Source organism: Silene latifolia, chromosome 3, assembly GCF_048544455.1.
Source record: "Silene latifolia isolate original U9 population chromosome 3, ASM4854445v1, whole genome shotgun sequence".
NCBI lineage: Eukaryota > Viridiplantae > Streptophyta > Magnoliopsida > Caryophyllales > Caryophyllaceae > Silene > Silene latifolia.
The window spans coordinates 146,351,740-146,372,531 of record NC_133528.1 but is presented as its reverse complement, the minus strand read 5'-3'; the positions used below and the strand labels follow the sequence as shown (position 1 = coordinate 146,372,531).

The 20,792-nt window shown below is 36.6% G+C and overlaps 2 protein-coding genes and 1 long non-coding RNA gene across 3 annotated transcripts; 2 read left to right on the top strand and 1 right to left on the bottom strand.

The window, feature by feature from the left end:
- Window positions 1–919: 919 nt before the first annotated feature.
- Window positions 920–7,241, top strand: LOC141648321 (translocon-associated protein subunit alpha). Its single transcript, XM_074456877.1, has 8 exons — window positions 920–1,109; window positions 1,879–2,049; window positions 2,365–2,415; window positions 3,689–3,777; window positions 5,151–5,228; window positions 5,358–5,561; window positions 6,332–6,406; window positions 6,985–7,241. The coding sequence occupies exons 1-8, from the start codon at window positions 1,052–1,054 to the stop codon at window positions 7,033–7,035; spliced, it is 777 nt and encodes a 258-aa protein (XP_074312978.1). The 5' UTR covers window positions 920–1,051; the 3' UTR covers window positions 7,036–7,241.
- A 3,030-nt stretch (window positions 7,242–10,271) lies between these two features.
- LOC141648323 (uncharacterized) lies at window positions 10,272–12,604 on the top strand. Its single transcript, XM_074456879.1, has 2 exons — window positions 10,272–10,566; window positions 10,883–12,604. Exons 1-2 carry the CDS (start codon window positions 10,395–10,397, stop codon window positions 12,250–12,252), a joined length of 1,542 nt encoding a protein of 513 aa, XP_074312980.1. The 5' UTR covers window positions 10,272–10,394; the 3' UTR covers window positions 12,253–12,604.
- A 2,264-nt stretch (window positions 12,605–14,868) lies between these two features.
- Window positions 14,869–17,477, bottom strand: LOC141646425 (uncharacterized). Its single transcript, XR_012545548.1, has 4 exons — window positions 17,269–17,477; window positions 17,091–17,121; window positions 15,352–15,547; window positions 14,869–15,199 (listed from the first exon to the last, which is right to left on the bottom strand). It is a non-coding gene; the product is annotated as an uncharacterized LOC141646425 (long non-coding RNA).
- Window positions 17,478–20,792: the final 3,315 nt, after the last annotated feature.

Here is a 20,792-nt window from a genome sequence, read left to right as displayed (position 1 = left end):
TTCCAGCCGTTAAAAATTGCAATAAAAATGAAAGGACCTACAATAGACGGTGTCCGGTTGAATGGGGATACGTATGAAATTTTTCTTGACGAGTATGGGAAGCCTACATTCGCCTCCGGTTCCACTCACATAACATCCCTCCCTATACGCGGTTATAAACTCTTGTTTACGATGACCATATCCTTGTTGAAGTTAAAACATGTTAAATAGAATAGATGAGATAAAAACACAATGCTTAGAGACTATAAAAAAAAAAAAACTTATCACATGCTATAGCTAGAGGCTAGAGCTGGTCAAGGCTGATTTAGACGCGAGTCAGATTCCGCCTTGTCGACCCTAAATCGGCTTGGTTCCAGGGACGATAGACATGACTCGCCCTTAGGTAGTTCATGGGCGAGGCAATGAGTTTTGTCCAATTTTTTTTATTTTTTTTGGGTCTTTAAGCGCGTTAATAGGCAGGCGTGGTTTGGGATTAAGGACCCTCACCTAGCCCAAGCAATTTTATGGCTGGTTGGGCAGGAAATTTGCCTAGCGAAGGGGCGGGTTGGGCAGACCCGCCCCACCTCTACCTTTAACTACCACAAATAGGATTATACATCCAGTTGTACCATAAGCATGGTACAACAAGTATAAGAATCCGAGCTTATGTGTATTCTTTCTGAGCTAATTTAAAGTTCAGGTTTTTAATGTCTAAATGGATGAACTCAATACTTTCTAATAAAGCTCATATTCTTTAATTTAAAGCTCGGATACTTTGACACAAAGCTCAAATTCTACACAGTACAACATATACAACTGGTTATATAGTCCATGAATTGTTTAACTACAGTCTACAGTAGTACAGTTGAGTAGTTGACTAGCTGACGATGAAAAAGAGGCGTCGAGTTGGAGTAAGTGTACCAATTAGATTAGGCGTGACATGTCATTGCACGTCCAACTCACCCCGCTCGTTTCTTCCTTAAACATTTCTCTCCACATTACATCTTCATACTCTCTCCTTCTTCTTCCCCCCTTATCTCTCTAAACCTCACTTTCTCTCTCTACAACAACAATGGGGATCAAGGTTTTCTTCTTCGCTCTACTGCTCATCGCATCTCCATTTCTCCAAGGTACTTCCTTCTCCTTCTACTGCCAGATCTCTGTAACTTCATTTGCAGTAATTTTATTCATTTATCAATTGTTTTCTTTGATTACATTTTTCGCATTCATCGATCTGTAGTATTGATTTTTTAGGTTTATGTTATTGATACGATTGATGATTAGTTTAACAGCTGATTAATTCGTTCGGATTTTGATTTTGATTTTGATTTTGATTTAGATCTGCATGTGCTCAGGAATTTCCGTTATGTATGATTGTAGTGTTTTTAATGAATATATCGCGGTAAATTTGAGGAATTGATTATGTGTTATTGTTCCGATGCATGTTGAATTTTGTAATAATGTTGAAATTTCAGCTGTTTGATTTAATGTCCAGTAACAGATTGAAACTTTTATACGAGTAGTCGAGTACGAATCAGTCATGTGTGACCGTTGTATGCTTGCAATTTAGTTATTTGTGAAATGAGGTATATAACATACAATGATGTAAAATGAGGTATAATTTTTACAGATAGTTGATTGAATGTATGTCGATGCATGTTGAATTTTGTGTTATCGTAGAAATTTCAGCTGTATGATTTAATGTTCAGTCACAGATTGAAATAATGTTTATACGAGTACTAGTTAGTCGTGTGTGAGACTGTTGTATGCGTGCAATCTAGTTGTTTGTAAAATGAGGTATAAGATTTATAGATAGTTGATTGAAAGTATGTCAATTGTCAACGAATTAAAGGAAATACTGATTATTTGGAGGTAATGATTTTTGGGGGATTTAATTAGTGGCTAGGTGTCAATCTGATGATGGCGCTGAGGCAGCAGCCGAAGTTGCGGCAGAGAACGAGGATCTTGGAATTGTGAATGAGGACACAGATTATGGTAATAATGATTTGAAACTCGCGGCAGCTCCCGGGGTTGATACTGTTTGTGTGTTTCCAAAGAACAGCGCCAAAGGTATTGAAACAGCGATTGAACCAATTATGAGTTGTTTGAATTTTAGGTTATACTCTATGTTACTCCAACTCTTCTGATTCCCCCCACGTACCTGTGTCCGACACTCGGACAAGGGTATGACTCGTATGACACATCAACACCTTATCTTAAGCCAAAGTATTCATATTTATCATAAAAAATGACCAAGTATGACACTTGGACCTGCACCCGTGTCGAATACTTCTAAACGAGTCGGAGCAACATTGGTTTTACTGCCACACGAATTATGGGATTTATGTAGGGTTTGACTGAACGTGAGTGGGATTTATTTTGCAGTGGTTCAGGCCGGGGAAGAGACTGAGCTCCTCGTTGGAATAAAATACGACGGTAATGTTTTTGACTTGTTATTGATTGTTGTGTGGTTTATGGTTGTTTTATGTCATGATGGTAATGGTTGATTTCATGAGCAATATGAGACTTCTGTAGGGAGATATGTGCATAAGTATAATCGTTTTTATTTTTCTTTTTACGGAATGTGTGCATAACTACAGATGATGGGAATGTCATATCTTTTATCTTGTGTTCGAAGCATTGTGTCCTTGTAGTTTCTTGTGTTGTTGACTTGTTGACTGGTAATGCGTTGAGTGTGTTCACCAAACCGCTGAAATTATGGTGCTATTTTAGCAACAATTGGTCATGTTTGTTACTAACTGAGTGCCTTAATTGGAAGTTGGGACATTAAGAAGACGGTGTTGATTTCGAGGTTGAGACAGTTAACACCAAAATAACTTTTACCCTTATTTCGGAGTTGTTTATCTCTATAATCAACGTCGACATAGAATAATTATGGCTACCTTGTGGGTCAAGTTGGGCAACAGTGATAGAGATCAGTGTAATGTTTGTGGTGGTACCTACAAATATCAATGTATTAAAAGTTATTTACTTATAATGTCGAAGAAGATAACGTCTTTCTACGCCCTTTTTACGTTTTTTCTATGTTTCCAAGTCACATTGATGGTTACATATATTGGCTTTTGTTACCTAACCATGATGAGGATGTAAGACTTTCCGATGCAATTTTCATCTTGGTCATTTGGAAACCGTCTCTTTGTGTTACTTACACAAGGGTAAGACTGCGTACATCCGACCTCCCCCCCCCCCCCCCCACACACACACACACACATTGAGGCATTGGGGGTTGTTGCCAACAATGAATTATTTTGGGACGCTTTATTGCTTTATTGCAGTTCTTGGTTACAGTTGCAATTAGTTTGAGAGGTGTCTTTTAAATTTTGGATGAAAGTCTTTTATTGTTGTTCTTAAAGTGTTGTTTTGATGAGCATGTAATTGATTTTTGTGAATTGTGAAAGCCGTCCCTTTTTGGGCGAAAATCCTTTTACTTTTGGTACATTATCATTTTTGTTGACGTTTACTGTGTTTATTTTACCAAATTCATAATTGATCTCAAGGCTCCAAGATCTGAGACAATGCAATTTGACAAGTGTTTCAAATGATTTTAGTGTGTCAAGAAAGTTGGCCATGTTATACTTAGGAATCTTCACATCCTTAGCTGCAATTGTACGGAGAAATTTCATCATGTCAGTGTGAAGTTGATTAGTTTGGTCTTGACTCTTGACTATATCACTGTTTTATGTTATAGGGGACTCAAGCATTAATGTTGTCGCAATTCAAGCCTTTGTCCATCTGCCTTATGATCATCGCCTGCTGGTTCAGAACCTTACCGCACAGGTATTGAGGAATATGTAATTCCTATGGTTTAAGTACAGAATCTGCCATTTGTAATAGAGTGTCTTATGCGTACATGTTATGGCCTACTGTTTACTAGGTTTTCTCTGTTTCACTAGTTTAATTGGAAATTTAAAAGGTCAATTGAATTTTACTTTGTATGTGATGGATGTTGGACTGTTCTTCTCATGCAGTTACTTAATTACTTTGTGTATGTACCCTAGTACTGCACCTTAAGATAACTTTTGGTGTGCTTTGTTTTCAGTTTTTCACCCTTTTTTCACCTCTCTGAATAGGATTATAGCCTTTATAGGTTCCCCATATGAAAGCCGAGTGGGTTTTGGTAGTAAGAAACCCCAATGGCTCTGTACAGGGTGTAGTATTTAGGAGTTTTAATCGTGAAAATATAGCCTATATGTATACTCCCTCCACACACTAATGATCTTCCCAACAACAACAACAACATCAGAGCCTTAATCCCAAAATGATTTGGGGTCGGCTGACATGAATCATCCTTTCGAACCGTCTATGGGTGAACGCAAGCCTCAAAATGCGAATAAAAAGAGGGAAGATGAAAAACAAAAAGGAAGAACGAAAAATGTAATGGAAAGGTAAGGTAAACTTAGGGGTTTTAAAATCGAATTCCGTCTTTCTTTTATAAAAACTTAAAATTTAAATCGAGAGAAAAGATTAAAACGATTTTTAAAAACCGAAATAGAGTTAAGGATCCGGAATGAACCGGGTAAAATCTATAAGAAAGTGGTTGGTGAAAAAGTGTAATAAAGGAGAGAAAAATAAATAATTTAATTTCTTTAAATTAAATAAAAAAAAACATTAAATCTGTCAAAAAACATCAGATACTAAAAATCCACATGTATCCTTTCCCTCCATTGTGCCCTCTCCGTCACCATACTCTCCTCAAGCCCCAGAACTCTCATATCGTGCTCTATCAGTCTCAACCATGTCTGTCTCGGTCTTCCTCTGCCTCTAGGGACCTTTTCTGTTCTCCAAGTCTCCAGCCTCCTAACTGGTGCGTCCATAGGTCTTCGTCTCACATGGCCAAACATATATTAGAGATATTAGAGAAGTTCATTGATGTATGGAGGGAGTATCATCTATAGCTTTCATTTAGTGAGTCAGACTGTTAACAGTTATGCTTTAACGTGTTTCAATATCTATTGAAGAGTGTGCTTTATTAGCTATCTACTACAGTCAACCCATGAGCAAACTTTGAATATTTTGGGCTTAACCAATCATTAACCATTGATACACTTATTTTGTTCTTGAAGTAGTTGGTACCTAGGATCTTTCCTTGTTCAACATTGTCAATGGTCTGGCTTCTTCAAGTTTTTTCTAACATTAGGTTATGATTGTAGATGTTCAACAATGCATCAGTGCCACCATCAGCTCAAGCCACTTTCCCCTACTTGTTTGCTGTAAGCAAATACTTGCAGGTACTTATTCCGACCTGGGAATATCAATTTTTAACTCCTCTTTTAACATTCCTGACTTCCTGGCCGTTAATTATCATTACAACTTAGTGATCACCCTTGGTGTTCTAACATCAAGGCTTCCCTTTGCAGGCTGGTACATTTGATCTTGTTGGCAAAATTGTGTATGAGATAGAGAATACACCATATCAGAGCACCTTCTACAACGGCACTATCGAAGTTGTCGAAGCCAGTGGCCCGTTGACCATTGAAACTGTTTTCCTTGTTACACTTGCGTTTTCCCTTATTGCCGCCCTTGGATTTTGGATACGTGGTCAACTTCAACGCTTTTCAAAGGTAGTTGCTTATTTCCTTATTACCTTGTTGGTTTACTATTCCTTGAGATAATTCTCTCATGTTGCCATTTCTATTTATATCTGTTTTGAAGTTCATTCGCTTTAAATTGCTCCTTTCTCCCCCACTCACCTGCCTAAAAATGCATGTTGGCCTTTTGAATCGGGCATTTGGTGGGGAAAGCCTGCTCATAAGAGAGCTTGGCTGATTGTGAATGTACTTTCTGATTCCTTGTTCTGCGTTCAAAATGATGTTGTACATCATGGGTACAACCGACACTAAGAAGTAAGAACACAAAAATTGTATGAGACACGCTCTTTCATGTGAGACTGTGAGACTAACCACTTCCCTTTAGTAGGGATACTTGAGTTGGTCTCGTATGTAGACCGTGTTACACATCACTCATTGCTATAGCAATACCAAATATTCTACTGTTCTAGCTTTGTCTCTAGGGTTTTATTTTGGATGGGGAATTTGGAGGTAAAGGGAGGGGACGGATTTGGACTTTGGAGGGAGACAATTTTTTATTTGGGTAGCAAAATGGGGTTTGAGTGATTTGAAGGGAAGGGTCCATTTCCCCAACTACAAGTGAAAGATTTGGAAGGGAAATTCCTCCCCCCTCCCTTTCCCTCCCCTCTTTCTCCCTTCCCTCCTTTCCCTCCATTTTTTGTATGAAGAGAAAGGGTAGATGTTTTTGTAAACCATCTCCTACGTGTGTTAGTGTATCTTCTTTGTTGCAAACGTTCTTATCCCCAATCTGTGGACGTTTTCAGAAATCAAAGAGGACAACACCTAAGGTGGAAGTTGGGACTCGCTCAACCGATTCTTCCATGGATGAGTGGCTTCAGGTATATTAATTTTTCTCGAGTGCCATAATTTGTTCAAGTATATGAAGGTATAGAATTAGGAGACGTTCCAATTTCCATGAACCTCATCTTTTTTTCAAATTATATTGAAGGCCCTGCGTTTTACGAAATCATAAAGTTGATAAATAGTGTCTTAAATTAAACAGGAATTTTAATTTGGGATTTTTAGCTATGAGGTTCTGTCAGAAAAGATGTTTATTGTTGAAGAAATTATTACGTTGATAGCTCGCCAAATTATTACTGATTCATTTTGAAAGCACCTATTCATTTTAGAACTGTCCTGAATTTGAAAAAATCGAGGGTGTGTGTTATAATTTGTCAATTTGATAAAAACATACCGCTACAACATAAAAAAATCCTTAAATTTAATTCGTCTTCATGCTTAATTCTCGTGAAAAGTCTGGAAACTGCCTATTTGTGTTAAAGTTGTGTAAAATGTAAATTGACTCCCCCTTACCATGCAATTCGCGAGAGACCTTGGATGCACTGAGTTGCTGTTATTGCTGTTGTCGCTTAATCGCTTATGCCTATTCTTCCACTTCTTTTTTTTGGTTATCCAGGGAACTTCTTTCGCTCAGTCACAGGCGAACAAGTTAAAGAAGAAGAAGTAAACTGCTGGTTGGCATGGTATCAGGAACGGACTAGTCTAGGTCAGGCTCATGTAACTCAAAACCTGAGAGCACTCGGAATTTAATTTTGTTAGACACAGAATTTATGCGCATTTGTAGTGTAGGATGTTGAAAAACCTAGTGATTCGGGTTAATAGTGAATTCCTTTACTTCCCTCATCTTAATACGATGAAACACACGTTACCTTTTCAGAACCACGGATTTGGCTGAAATCATGCATATTTTCTCAGTTTCACTTTATATTGCTTGTTTTTTTTGTTAAAAATATCAACCATATGAACCAGATACAACACTGGACTGAAACCGTGATTGAAATCTATTCCCAGAATTCGACTACTAGTTTATCGCCACATTTTCGCCAACTGTTTGTTATAACTCATAATTCTCTCTTGCCGCTCCAGTCATGTTGGGAGGCAAGGAGATTGCATTTCTCTTTCAATGTTTTAAGCTGCGTATATTCCATTTAAAATATCTACGCTTTCAGCAATTTCATTGTTATATGGAGTACTATTCTAAGTTTGAATTTCATCAAACTTGGATGATTTAATAATCCGCCTGTTTATTCCCGGTTTTTATCATGGGTCACTCTAAATAACCTAATAACCTCGAAACGGATCCTCTTCGAACATTGTTCGGATGCAAATTCTTGTTTAAGACGACTACTTTTTTTTTTTTTTTTTTTTTCTTTTCATACGGGCATTTGTGACCATTTTATGGTTAAATATAACCACAACGGTAATCAAATTGGTGCTTCTATATTTTTATGGGCAAAAATATGGATTTTTAGCTTTTGAGAATTTTTTTTGAACTTTTAAAAAATGTTGTGTTTGGCAAAAAGTGCTTTAAGTCCAAAAACACTTTTACAAGTTAGGCCAAAAACACTACATTTAGCGTTAAAATGGTTACAAAATCCCGTCTTATTGCAGGTTATGGTAACTTGTTTTCCAAAAGTGGTCACATTTGGCTGTAAAATGGTTATAAAATCCCGTCTTATTGCTTCAGACCATAATGGCTCGTCTGATCTGAAGCAAGACCAACTGTTCCGAAAATGTAGATAGTTTTCCCAACCCTCCTTTATTGTGTCGATGACTCCATGGTAAGTGCAGGTGGAGTCACTTTTCTTGCTTAAGTTTTGTCCTTGGTAATCAACAACTGAGAGTGGCCTCACTTAAACCTAATAACCACAATGCACCTACCATTTCGCCTTTTCATTTATGATTTTGAGGCTTTTCCACGTCTCACAGCTCACTGCTTGATCAAATAATGTACACCATGTAATGGAATAGCAAGTTTAGTTGGAGGTTACATTTTGTATTATTGTACATATTTGCTCTCAATATATTAAATTACATGTTCCCAAACTAAAATAAGACAACATATGATAAATAACTCTCCCTAAATTGTTCACTTCTTAGATTGATTAACAAAAATCGATCGTGAGTTATGTGACTCTTAATTTTTATCACGAGTTAGCTAGAACAACCATTTTACATGTAGACCTGGCAAAACTGATCCGGTCCGAAACACTTGATCTGAATAAACCGACTCGTACCCGACCTGACATCCGAAATGAGGACCCGAGCGTGACCCGTAACTCAAATTGGCCTGATCATATATTACCCGACCAGAATGTTATTGTTGCATGCAACCCATTATCCCTAACTAACTTGAAAATAACTGACAGAAAAATGGCCGAAACCCAAAATGGCCCGACCTGATCAGATACGCACTCTTGCAAATCCGAAAGTGACCCGAGCTGAACCCGACCCGGTTTACCCTTTTGCTAGGTTTACGGTCATGTATATAATCCTGTATCTGATTATAGGCATAGCCTTAGAGGCATCAGTCAATTATATTTCTGAGTTAATCAAAGCAAATACGATTTCAGAAGCCAGCTCACAATTTCTGTGATTCTGTCTGATGTTCTACTGTTGGAAAAAAAAATTAACATCATTTTTCATTCCAAAAGCAGTGAATTTTGGAATTTAAAATCATTTAATCATTTTTCATAATTTCTGAGGCCAGCTCAAAATCATTTTTCATTCCAAAAGCAGTAAAATGCAATTCAGAATCCTGAAATTGCAGAAGTGCAGACTGCAGAGTATTGCTGTACTTTTGTACCCCAATATTGGATTGCATCCAGAATATTATTTATTATGTCAACTTCATGGACTTAAATGAACAGATTACATTTACTGTTATACACTGCAAATATCCCAAATAACAGACCTCATCTATGCATGTGGCCTAGAAATTACAACTAACTAACTCAACCACAGTGAATGCTTCATTCATCATACATTTACTTTTACTGAATTAATCCTAGGACTCATACCCAGATTCTCGTAAAATACAAATCTTATACGATACAGTCTTACACGTAAAACTTTTCATTATCTTCATTTGCTTTATAGATCATACTTCATGATTTAGGTTGGTGACCAACTCGAACTGTTTCCTACAAAATAATAATCTTACTCATGTCGTACCAAAGTCTTAGTAAGGCGTTGTTCTGTTCGAGCCCTGAGAATGAATAGTGTTGAAACTCAAGAGGGAGAGCTTTACCGCCCTAGCAGTGGCGGAGCCAGAATCGTTTAAGTGTGGTCTATTTTAATGTAATTGTTATTCATTTCTTTATTATGGGGTCTTAAAAGACATAAAATTTTCAAATCGGACAAATTTTGATGATGAAAAACGTCAATTGTCGGAAAGCAGTGGGGTCTCTCCTTTACATGTGGATAGGCCACCCCGCCCTAGTGATCCTGCCCGGCTCGAATTCAGACTAAACCGGATGGTATACACCCAAAAAAAAGTAATAGTAAGATTATGCATATCTGCTTTGGCTAACTGGCTAAGTTTCACAAGTCTTTGAAGAATAGAAGCAAAATCCTGGCTCGAAACTCATCTACTGAGTATATAACTCTGCTCTTTGTCGGCTGTGTTGCAACGTCCACTCGAAAAAAAAAAAAGCTCTTGAAACAAATATCTGATTATAGTTATACTTTTAATATTACATCAAATTTCTCCCTATAAAATACTAGGCAAAACATTAATGAGAGCAAAAATACAGTTGTACAAGAAGAAACAAAGAAACAAAACCACAAAACCCTTTGTACATGTGCATGTAGTTAAGAGAGTTTATACATTCAGTATCAAAGACATCTACTTTAACGGTGATTTAGCGACCTTAAGTAGCCTACTTTTCAAAGGGGGACCCTATAATTTGTGACCCCTTTTATGAAAGTTAGTTGTATGAATACTCCACTCAATCACACTAATATAAAGTCACTCTACTTCATAGCATTCTTACATACTTGGAGTACTTGAAGCTTTTCTGTACAATGCGGGTGTTTTCCTCTAATCGTCTTAAGACGATTCAAGTCTTAGTCTTAACTTTGTTATTTGTTGCTAATGTCTGTAATGCTGCTGCAAAGGGAGTAGTAGAGGTTACTGGTTTTGGAGAATGCGCAGATTGTCTGCAGAGTAACATTAAGCACAGTGATGCTGTTAAAGGTATGTATTGCTGTTACTACATCCCTTTCGTGTTTATGAAAAGGTAAACAAATGATTGAGACGTAGGGAGTAGTTACTTAATTACAATCAATATCGAGTATCATGTTTGTTTGATTTTATTTGTTGGTCTCATGAAAAGCGGCCTTACGCTAAAAATGGGTGAGACACCAGTTTAGGTTTACCTATCGATTAATGAAACAGTCACGTAAAAATAATCGTGTCAGACCATCTCACGCTTAGCTTTGCAATAAATTCCAACTTTTTATGAAAAGTGAAGAAAAAAAATGACCAAGATGACATGGTGTCAAATGTGCAGGACTGAAGGTTACAATTGACTGTATGCTCACAAATGGTGAAGTTAAAACAAGAGGAACAGGAGAGCTTGACAAAGAAGGGAAGTTTCGAGTTGAAATCCCGAAAGAGCTAGTCAAGGATGGGAAATTGAAGGAAGAATGTTATGCTCAACTACACAGTGCATCAGATACACCATGCCCAGCTTATGATGGCATTCAGTCTTCGAAATTAGCCTTTGTTTCCGAGACTTCTGGTGAAAAACATACATTTAGCCCTGTTGGTAAGGTTAAGTTTTCTTCAGCTACATGTACCTCAGCATGGTTATGGCCTTACTACAAGTACCCTCCAATATTTCCTCATTTTCCGATGAAGCCTTTCCCTAAGATCGACTTCCCACACTTTAAAAAGCCGCTCCCAATTCCTACCATTTGGAAGAAACCTTTCCCTACAATTTGGAAGAAACCTTGTCCCCCACTCACGCCAATTTATGAAAAGCCGCTCCCACCACCTGTTCCGGTATATGAAGCACCACCTGTGCCAGTTTACGAGAAGCCACTCCCACCACCAGTGCCAGTGTACAAGCCACCGGTGTACGTGAAGCCTCTCCCACCACCAGTGCCAGTGTACAAGCCACCGGTGTACGTGAAGCCTCTCCCACCACCAGTGCCAGTGTACAAGCCACCGGTGTACGTGAAGCCTCTCCCACCACCAGTGCCAGTTTACAAGCCACCGGTGTACGTGAAGCCTCTCCCACCACCAGTGCCAGTGTACAAGCCACCACCTGTGCCTGTTTACACGAAGCCAATGCCACCACCCGTGCCAGTGTACAAGAAGCCTTGTCCACCACCCGTGCCAGTTTACAAGAAGCCACTCCCACCACCCGTACCAGTTTACAAGAAGCCATTGCCACCACCCGTGCCAGTTTATGTCAAGCCAAAGCCACCACCGACACCTGTTTACGTGAAACCACTTCCACCACCTACACCAGTATACGTGAAACCGCTTCCACCACCCACACCAGTATATGTAAAACCGCTTCCACCACCCGTTCCAATATATAAGAAGCCATGCCCTCCTATATTCAAGAAGAAACCAATTACTCTTCCCCCTATCCCAACCATCCCTCCTATTTCTATCCCAAAAAAGAAACCAATCACTCTCCCTCCTATCCCAACCCTCCCTCCGATTTCTTTCCCAAAGAAGAAGCCAATCACTCTCCCTCCTATCCCAACCCTCCCTCCTTTCCCAAAGAAGAAACCAATAGTTATCCCACATTTCCCATGGAAGAAGCCATACCCTCCTATTTATGAGCACCCTTGGCTTAAGCACCTACATGATCACCCCAAATTCAAATCACCCTCTTGGCCGAAATACCCTCCCCACAATCATTGATATTTGCTTCGATTTATTTTGTATGCATAGCGTGAATTTATGTTAGTCGATCCCAAATCATTTTGGGTGTAAGACACTATTGTTGTATTGTTAATCCATGTCATTGTATGACTAGGATTTAAGTATGTGTATGAGTTTATTATTATTCCATTATTATTCTCTTCGAACAATAAGGTGAATTTTTTTAAACTAGAGTTATGTATGATCAAGCTAAACTAGCTAGGAGCTGTGTTATACAAGCTCCAAAGATTGATGTTACAAATTGTGCTACAATTTCCTAGTGCTTGTATTCTGTTTGTTTTGCTCACAATTTCCTATCAATTGAAAATTTGTCATGAATGTTTTATGTCTACTTTGAACGATGTGTGCATTCTTTCGGTTTATCACATAAAGCCTGTTATAATTCCTAAGAAATGCTTGCATGGATGCATATATGCAAATATATGCATTCATATATTTGTAAATATGCATCCTAAGAAAGGTAACAATTACTTTATCATACTTGTCGAGACACGTTTTACAACGTGAATATCTTTCGTTACACATTATTAAAAATTATAAAATTTGATATTTTTATAGCATTTATGGCGATAAATCAAACAAGATTTCACATGACTATGGTGCCGTTTGGCCTTGTTTTTATAAAATAGCTTTTCCTTTTAAAAAGGAGTTTATTCATAAGCTACTTTTTGGAAAAAAAAATTGATTGTTTGGCCATAACTTTTGTAAAAACTACTTTTTATAAATTTTGGTTGTTTGGCCTAACTACTTACATCCAACTTTTTTGTTTTTTTTTCTTATTAACCATGTTATTTGTAAAATTGAATACAAAGTAATATTTAAAAAATTTATGTAACCACTCGACAACTACATAAAACTATATAATTATCGTTCAAATTTATAATTACACACCATTACCTGGTACTTCGATGGTATATGTCGGTGTATGTCAGGGAGGCAATGAATTGAGTAGCAGAGAGAAGATGGAACATACCATTATTCAATATATAAGGGGTAGAGGTTTCTGGAAGCAAAATAAAAAAGGCGCAAATAATTGGGTTTTTTGGCGCAAGGTGAAAACAACTGGATTATTTGGCACTTTTGTGAAAAGTAGAATGAGAAGTAGAAAATATCTACTTCTACATTTTGGGGTCAATAAACATTTTTTGACTTCTTAAAAGTAGTTTTTGATATCCCTAATTTATAGTGTTTGGCCAAACTTTAGCTTTTTCATTTACAAAAACACTTTTAAAGCTTGGCCAAACACCACCTATATTTTGTCTTATAGATTAAGAATAATATCAAAAATTCTCTACAGTTATAAATAATGCCAAAAAGTAAGTGTTATCTCTGATTTGAATGGGAGAGAGTATATATATGAGAAGTATTTTAATAAAGTGGTAAAATTATAGTGAAATGGAGGAAGTACTAGTTTCATCTACAACTAACAGATACGGAGTACTTTTTAAGCCATGCCAGATAGTCAGGGACTGTCCTATGTATAACGAGCCCATTTTCTCTCCATTTCCTCAAAAAAAATGGAGAGGCAAATACTTATTAATAGCCCGAATCACATATTAACAACATCTAACGGGTCTAAATTTACGCATAAAAATAAAGGAAAATGAGGTTGAAAGAGAAAATTATTATTTAAGAAAATTGTGAGAGAAAATGGAGAGAAATAAAATGGAGAGGATCCATTACCATGTATAACAGTATAACTATTTTAACAAGAACTGTATACCTCGGCATATATGTCCACAAGACCACACTTTGTTTGGGTGGCGGGATTTGGAGGTAATGGGATGAAAGAACGTATTTTTTCCTTGTTTGGATAACTAAATATGGTTGGTATTAAATGGAGATGACCAAAATGGTGGGATCCATTTTACCTTATCTCCATGAGGGGTACAATTGATGGACTATACAATCAGTTGTATATGTTGTACGGTGTAGAACTTGAGCTTTGTGTCAAAGTATACGAGCTTTATATTAAAGAATATGAGCTTTATTAAAAAGTATTGAATTCATTCATTTACACACTAGTTTAATACCCGTGCAAAGTTGCACGGGTATGGTTAAAGAAAATTTAGAATAAATTAGGAATAACGTGTTGCATAAAATTGACCTTGACTGATAAGTTAAAATAGTTATGCGAGTTGATTCAACATGTTATTTACATTTGATTAAAATACTTCCCAGAAAAAAAAAACGTAAATAACTTCTCTGAGTGGGATAGAATAATAATGAAAGAGCTATCCTTACATGTAAAATAAGTTAAAATATAAAGGGATATTTTATATGGTACCCCTATGTTTTTTCATATTTAACATGATACCCCTATTTTTGTGTTAAAAATATTTGACGTCTATAATTCTTAGGCACGAACTTGAAAACGACAATTTCATGTCCTAAATCCAAAGACACTTTCGTCAATTATCCAGAAGTAACTTAATAATAGTTGACTTGAATTTGAGATTAACCCAGTCCAAACTGACTGACTGACTCAAAACCGACCCGATTAACCCGTTGCTCAAGTCTAAATTGTCACTAACCCGAGTAATAGAATTCGTTTTCTGATATTATTATATAGTTTAGTGCCCTTACAAATTAAAATTGTACTGGCATATATAGACCATTTATAAAAATATGTTATACATTTTCATATTTACAATAATATATTATGAATGATGTGCAATCTTTTATACTCACTCCGTTTAACAAAAACATTATCTTTAGCTTTTCATGGTCAAAATTATAATAATGAGACCATAATATGTAAAAACTACTCCCATGAATTAATACAGCTTATAGTCAAAGTGTTGTTAAGATAATCTTGTCCATTCCCTCCGTAAATAATGCTATCAATATAAACTTGTCCATTCCCTTGCAAATATTTTCCCATTTAGGCCAAGTAGCTTCAACTTCAACCTCAACCTCAAGCAACCTTGCATAAAAGTATGAGTTAAGTTTTGCTATGCTATGATCACACAATATAATATACGGAGTAGAGTTTATCTTGTCATTTCAAAAAATGATCATCAATGTAATTTAATGTATTTAACTGTTCTATCAAAAATCTCATACAGATTTTCATACATAAGGGATAAGGGAGCTCAACAAAGTCTTCATTAAGAGTCTTCGAAATTTTTGCTTGACCAAATTTGTGGAGTACTAACAATTTTGAATCGTCGCAAGACAAATCCAAACCTTGTGTTGTTTATTAGGGAAATTCCTACCTCCCCGACTTTGCTGTGCAGGGAGCTATTGACCACAAGCAAAAGCTTCTCTTTATCTAAAAAACAAAACAACAAAATATTACTCCCATGAATTAATAGAATTTGTTCAAAGATGGCATAAATAATGACTTGTTACACTAATACTCCCTTTATCTAAGTCATTTATTTACCTTTGTTTAAAAACTCCTTTTTAACATAAATAAATAATGGACTGGAATAAAGGAAGTATATTTTACTAAAAGTTGTCTACTCTAATGAGGATGCATATCAGTCATTCAAAAACTAATTTCTCGAGTTGGCAAGGCGAAATATGGGGTTAGGTCAGTTGGTCGTAGTAGACGGAGTGAGGGATTTTGTAAGGGTGAGTTCGTGTGGGAGGAATGAGGATGCCTAAGATCTGAGACTTATGTCAAGACTGAGAGTAACTAACATAGTGTTATACTGTTATCCTATAACTACTCCATAAAAATTAATAGTGTTATAAATACTAATCTTAGATGGCACTGGTTTCTTATGATGCTACTTACGACATGATCAAGTTGCATTGAATTACTGTAATTTAAATAATCTATTAGTGTATCTAATATACACAAATTCTCATTGAAGACAGATAAAATCCGTCTCTTCAAAGAGACATCTCACAAAGAGCAAGTGGGTGGGCAAATGGAAGAGCAAGTGGAGGAGGGGCGGTAAGATGTCACAAGCCAAAGACGGTCACAACTCACAAGCCAGACCGGCTATCTAATACTATATTAACATGACAACTTAGAGGTCAAATTTTCCCCCATGTAATTTTAGAAAGGAGGAAAACACAGAATCAAAATGAAAATGAGGGAGTATAAAGTAGCAAAAGACGATCTATGTAGAGTAGTAGCTAAGACCAGAAAAGGAAAAATTCTTGTGTCATCCGGGAGGACCCGTCCTTACACCTAAATGAAAATGAGGGAGTATAAATGCAACCTACCAAATGAAATTATTATAATGACTTAGGTGTAAGGAGTAGAATCCTCCAGGAGGACACAAGCATTTTTCCCCAGAAAAGCCACATATCCTAATACACATAATACACAAATCCCTATAGCAAAATAATGAAGGCCCATTTAAAACTATTTCAACAGCACCGTGCATTCGCTCCATTCTGCTGCTAGATTCTTGTTAATGTAAATCTTGTAGTGGAAAATAATGTATATTTGAAAGAATAACTTGATAAAATTGTGGGAAAATCATACTAATTGTAACCCAAGTCCAAAGATAGCAAAATGCTCTCATTATTCAATTGAAATTCCTACACTGTTGAAATTTATCTTATTGGAAAAAACACTCGTACTCTTCTTTTCACTAATAGGAAATCAAAAACCATGTGTACAGAACTGAATGTGCAACAATCACGATGCTTAGATCATATCCAAAAAAAAAATACTGAAGATGAATTTAAATCAACTATTATGAAAAATAAAACATATTTAAATTGGGGAATTTCAATCAACTATTACGATAAATGGAGGATCGTATAAAAAAGTTATTAACTTGCAGATTTTAAACAGATCCTCAAACGGATTATACCAAACAATGTGCATTAAAAGCATAGGATAACAATACCTCAAGACAAAGACGATGGGTTGTTCATGATCTGAAAGGGAGAAGCATAAAATGTAATTAGATTTAGGTTGATGAAATAAAATCGAATCAGAGTAATTGGTATGAGAATTAGTAATAGTTATGGAACAATAAGGAATTGAAACATATTAATACTAAAAAATAACAGGAAATTATTTACCTCTTTAATTCCGTGATCGTAAATATGATTCATCAACCAATAACTTGTGGCTTATTGTGATGAGATTTAATGGATTTCAATTTTGAAGGATTATGGAGGCAGATATGATGAGAAGGATAGAAAAAAGGTATCACGCAAACCGTCTCAATTAGGGTTATACACCTATTAAGGAACAAATAATTTTTTTGGGATGTGGTAGGTAGGTGAGGAAGTGGGCGGGAAAAGAAACATGCCAATGGTTCTTGTTTTATTATTTTATATTAAAAACATGAAATTTAAATTAGCTCAGAAAGAATACACGTAAGCTCAAATTCTTATACTTGGTTGTACCATGCTTATGGTACAACTGGATGTATAATCCTATTTGTGTGAGGGGTAAGATCCTTACCCCCTCATTTTGTATCCAAAACAAAGGGGATGAGCCTAGAGGATCAACCTAAAAAAAAAAAAAAAAAACGGAAAATTCACGTGGTACCCTCAAACTTCGCCATTTTGCATGTGGTACCCAACTTTTTAAGTTTGTGCACATGTTATCCTTGAGATTTGATTTTGAAGCACAACGTACCCTTTTTATCGTTTTTAAAATTTTCAATTGAGCATAAATCATATACCAGAAATCGGAATTGACTAATTTTTTTTTCCAAATTGATTATCTCTTTGCGATCTATAGATTGATCAAACGAAAATGGTCATTCGGAAATTTAAGATCGAAAATATGGTTGATTTGAGATTTTCGTTTAAAAAAAACCCTATAAAATGTCAATCGTCAATTTTTTTTCTCAAATCGTAGATTATGAGGAGATAATCATTTCAGGAAAAAAAATTGTCCGATTCTGAATTCCGGTCTAGGAGTTATGCGCAATTGAGTTTTTTTATAGCGACAAAAAGGGCATGTTGTACATGAAAATCAAACATGGAAGGTATCATGTACATAAACTTAAAAAGTTGGGTACCACGTGCAAAATGGCAAAATTCGAGGGTACCACGTGAATTTTCCGAAAAAAAAAAGAAAGTCGAAAGTCAACTAGGAAATTTATTTAGAGTCACAAGGAACACCAATTATTTGAAAATGTTTTATTTCTTTGGGATATTCTACTGTGTACCCTTATGGTTTTTGGTTTTTTACGTTGTACTTTTTATTTTTATTTTTTATTCTATGGTATATCCCTAAATTCGATATATTAGTCTATATATCCCTAAATTCGATATATTAGCCCAAGAAATAGTATACAAAACTAACTAAAAGTTCAAAAAATCTCCATTATCATGTCATGAATCATAACAGATATTTTTAATAGTAGTTGATGCATAATAAAAGTGATATGTGATGTTTCTCATATAGAATGGTGATACAACATTAATAAGTCAGAATAAAGGTCAAAATACGGTCGTTTGATAGTGATAAAGTCAACGGAGAGTTAAATGAGGTTATGATGGAGAAATAAGTAAGAAGCTTAGGGGTACAATGTAGAATTAAAAAAACAAAAGAGGGATACAACATAGAAAACCGAAAACTCAGGGGTACACCGTAGAATATCCCTATTTCTTTTCATGTCTTATTGATGTTTTCTGATGTATGAAATTGTTGTTTTGCTAGCCCTTTCCCCTTTTGACGCGGTTATCTAATTACTTTTCATGTTTCATTCAACAGTTGATCAATTTGTCTAGAAATCAAAACAATAGGATCTTTGCTCGGGTTAGACCTATAACTCGAACAATGGTGAACTATAATCAAGACCTATTAATTATAATTCGGGTTAATGCTTGAAAACACGTCAAACAATAACAATTTTAGAACGAACGCGTCGAACCGATTTTAGCAATTGCGCACAACAAGAACTAACGTTTTCTTTTCAATATCACGTTCTAAATAATAATACAAATACCTCCTCTTATAGGAGTAATAACCGACTAAAAACGACAGCCAGGATCACATAGCGCATTGTCAATTAAGTGGGTCCCTATATGACAAGGAATTGAAAAGCTACCCGGGTCTGATTGTTTGGGTGGTGTCTTATTCTGAACTAAGGCGGGCCCTATTTCAGTCAAAGCCACCGTTTCATGGTCACCCCCCGTGTGCACACTTATATGTCTCTTACGCGATAAAATTTCTTTCATGAACTTCATGTAAGAGGGTACCTGGGTAAGCAGTTCGGCGAAAGGAACGTTGACATGAAGGCTCTTCAGGATCTTAACAAATTTCCCGAACTGTTGGTCGGCCTTATTATTCTGCAATCGCCTTGGAAAGGGAACCGTGATAGGAATTTTCAACCCTTTGTTCCTTTCTGCCAATGTCTCGACAGGATCAAATTCATTTCTACTCGATCAATCTCTTTTTTCTCTCGATCGAGGTCTTTCAGCAACATTTTCATTCGATCGAGCATTATCCGCCACTCGATCGAAATCCTCTTTGTCAGCATTACTCAATCGAGGTATGATTTCACTCGATCGAGCGGTTTTCTCAGCATTTTTATTCGATCGAGGCATTTCCTCTTCTCGATCGAATTCTTGATTAGCAGCTTTACTCGATCGAACCCCAACATCACTTGATCGAGTAATATTCTCAGCAATTCTACTCGATCGACCACCAGAAATGAGTCGATCGAGTATTTTCCTCGGATTAAGCACAGTTTCGTCAATGGATGACTGTTCACTCTCAGCAACAACAGGTCTCGGGTTTGATATGTCTTCACCATTCGACATTTTAGGTCCTTTATAAGAAAGACCGTTTCACAAATTAATCAGATTTACAGTCTCATGAGGATTCTTTTCAGATTGAGATGGTAAATGATCCGGCTTCCTTGAAGATTGGTTAGTGGCAAGTTGAGCTATTTGGGTCTCGAATGACTTTATCGACGCATCTTTCTGTTGGTCACTCATCTGCAATGTTTAGTCAATGACTAGATCATCGACTTCAACTCAGCCAATTCACTTACTCCACTAGAAAAAGCTCCTTGATGCGGCGGTGGAAAGGATGGAGGCTTTTGAAAGCCTTGTTGAGCTTTGTGAGGAGGAACGTAAGCTTGTTGCTGCTGCGGAGGAGGGGTAGGATTAAGCACATTCTGACTAGTCCATCTCAAATTGGGATGGACTCCACTCTGGTTATTATAATAGGAACCTCCTTGCCTGTATTAATGAAAGGCAAGGACTTGCTCCTTCTCAGTTAGACAGTTAACAGCAGTGTGACCGTCATTACTCCCACACCTCTCACAAGTAACGGCTTCTTGTCTAGTCAACAAGTGAACCGTTTGTTGATCGCCATCACTTTGCAACTCTAGCTTATCAAAACGAGCATTCATGGCTTCCAGCTGAGCCACAACTGCACTATCTACTGAAGAAATAGTATGAATACCTCCTCTCAGGTTCCCATACTCAGCATAATGGGTAGCCATTTCTTATATGATACCCCATCCCTTGTCATCGTCATTGTCTTTCTGAAATCGTCCATTAGATGAGGCGTCCAATATAGCACGTGGTCATCATATAACCCATTGTAGAACTGGTTGCATAAAAACCACTGATCA

Excerpts from the sequence above, each read along its gene's own strand:
- LOC141648321 (XM_074456877.1), top strand. The coding sequence starts at position 1,052 with ATGGGGATCAAGGTTTTCTTCTTCGCTCTACTGCTCATCGCATCTCCA. Across the intron at positions 2,416-3,688 it reads CGTTGGAATAAAATACGACG|GGGACTCAAGCATTAATGTT; the intron begins GTAATGTTTTTG and ends TTTATGTTATAG. Across the intron at positions 3,778-5,150 it reads TTCAGAACCTTACCGCACAG|ATGTTCAACAATGCATCAGT; the intron begins GTATTGAGGAAT and ends TTATGATTGTAG.
- LOC141648323 (XM_074456879.1), top strand. The coding sequence starts at position 10,395 with ATGCGGGTGTTTTCCTCTAATCGTCTTAAGACGATTCAAGTCTTAGTC. Across the intron at positions 10,567-10,882 it reads GCACAGTGATGCTGTTAAAG|GACTGAAGGTTACAATTGAC; the intron begins GTATGTATTGCT and ends TCAAATGTGCAG.